General features: G+C 38.0%; 1 protein-coding gene across 1 annotated transcript in view; it reads left to right on the top strand.

The window, feature by feature from the left end:
- Window positions 1–331: 331 nt before the first annotated feature.
- Window positions 332–1,608, top strand: part of LOC111623223 (casein kinase I-like) — a gene marked incomplete at its 5' end in the record, with an annotated part of 5,819 nt that continues 4,542 nt past the window's right edge. Inside the window, one exon of the mRNA XM_023365720.1 lies at window positions 332–341. Coding sequence (XP_023221488.1) covers window positions 332–341 — 10 coding nt within the window. The remainder of the gene's footprint in view (window positions 342–1,608) is intronic.

The raw sequence follows: 1,608 nt of genomic DNA, 5'->3' as shown, positions 1-1,608 counted from the left end.
CCGAATAGCCGAATATTCGGCCAAACTATTTGGCTCGATTATCGCACGTACGAAAATTGGGGCGCAAACCGCATTATGGCAAGGACCCCGCTCTCTATTGGCTCGTTGTCACTACGCTTCGCCAATCGCGTTAATTCTTGACAGTTGAAGCGGACAGACACGAGCATCATGGCAATATGTGATAAGTGATGATATCAAATGTGGATAACAATGAAATGACCTACACGTGTAAATAACGGAGAAAGAACAGAGAAGGACCGCGAAGTGAAAATGTGAGAATAAATATGAAATTGAGTCGATAACATAATCGAACGAGTCGAAGCAGCTTATTGGCGCGAAATTCGCTGCCGTCAATGCCAAACAATTGTTGTCATAGACTTCGGAAAACTAAATGCTTGTAATGAATGTCACTTAGCGTGCACGGGCGAAAGCCTGGGGCCGTTCGGGCTATCAAGCTGTCTCGAATCTGTGAAATCATAACTGTGACTTATATCGACGTCCTATCTGTCTCTTTTCTCCGTTATCGCCAGGCTATGAGTCACGTAATTGTAAAATGGGAACTCTACGACGGAAAAGTGAAGAATCGAAAGTATCGTGAGCGCGTATTATGATGTATGCACAGGCATACATGGATTAGAGCGATAGAAGAAAGAGAAAGGACGAGCAGAAAGAAGAGCAAAGACGAGCGCTTAAAAAGGATAGGCAGGGTCAGTCCCTGCCTATCCTTCTTTTTGCGAGGATTCTCCAACGATAGACGTGTACGTGTGCTGATCTTTGTAATTATAAATTGTGAATACATGTGACTAATATTATTTTTTTTATTTTGTGCATGTTACAAGTTATAAATAAATATAAACAAACAACACTAACTCTATAACATTAACTCTAAATACCAAAATGATTAATTTACTGTGTTTTTGTTGTTTATTACTCCTGTTTTTAGGTATTCGGTATTCGGTCGAATAGTGATTAAATATTCGGTATTCGGCCAAATAGTGAAAAATAGGCTGAATAGGCCGAATACCGAATAGTAACCGAATATTCGTTACATCACTAGTAATTATATTAAACTTGCTTATTTATTAAGTGCGTTAGATAATCTATTAATCAAAAATACATTTAGAGAAGTCTACGGTTTTTACTAGCTTATCGAACAAACGAATACGAATGTACCCTAAACCAGGGATGGCGAACCTTTTTCTGTTCGCGTGCCATATTGTAAGCATACTTAGCTTTAAATATGTTTATGCTTGCCAAAGTTTCAGACTTCGAATAACAATATTTAAAGAAATTAAACGAATACGCTTTAATTAAAATAAATGTAAAAAAGCTCATTGAAAAAAGGATGATCAGGTAATAAACCGAAAAGATGATTGAAAAAGACAGAAATCGTATGATACATTACGTGCCAGATGATTTCTTCTTACGTGCCACTTTGGGCACACGTGCCATATGTTCGCCACCCCTGCCCTAGAACATCACTGACTGATTGCCCCTGGAAGTCGGCTTCTTGCAGAAACACAGCTTCCCTATCATCAAATGTCATAGCACGTCATATATATATATGGCTGGCAAAAGACACTATATATATATATATATATATATATA

The sequence above is a fragment of the Centruroides sculpturatus genome, unplaced genomic scaffold, assembly GCF_000671375.1.
Source record: "Centruroides sculpturatus isolate CEXI.00-Female unplaced genomic scaffold, Cexi_2.0 scaffold8, whole genome shotgun sequence".
Taxonomy (NCBI): Eukaryota; Metazoa; Arthropoda; class Arachnida; order Scorpiones; family Buthidae; genus Centruroides; species Centruroides sculpturatus.
The sequence above is the reverse complement of the archived record's forward strand: the minus strand, read 5'-3'. Positions and strand labels throughout refer to the sequence as shown.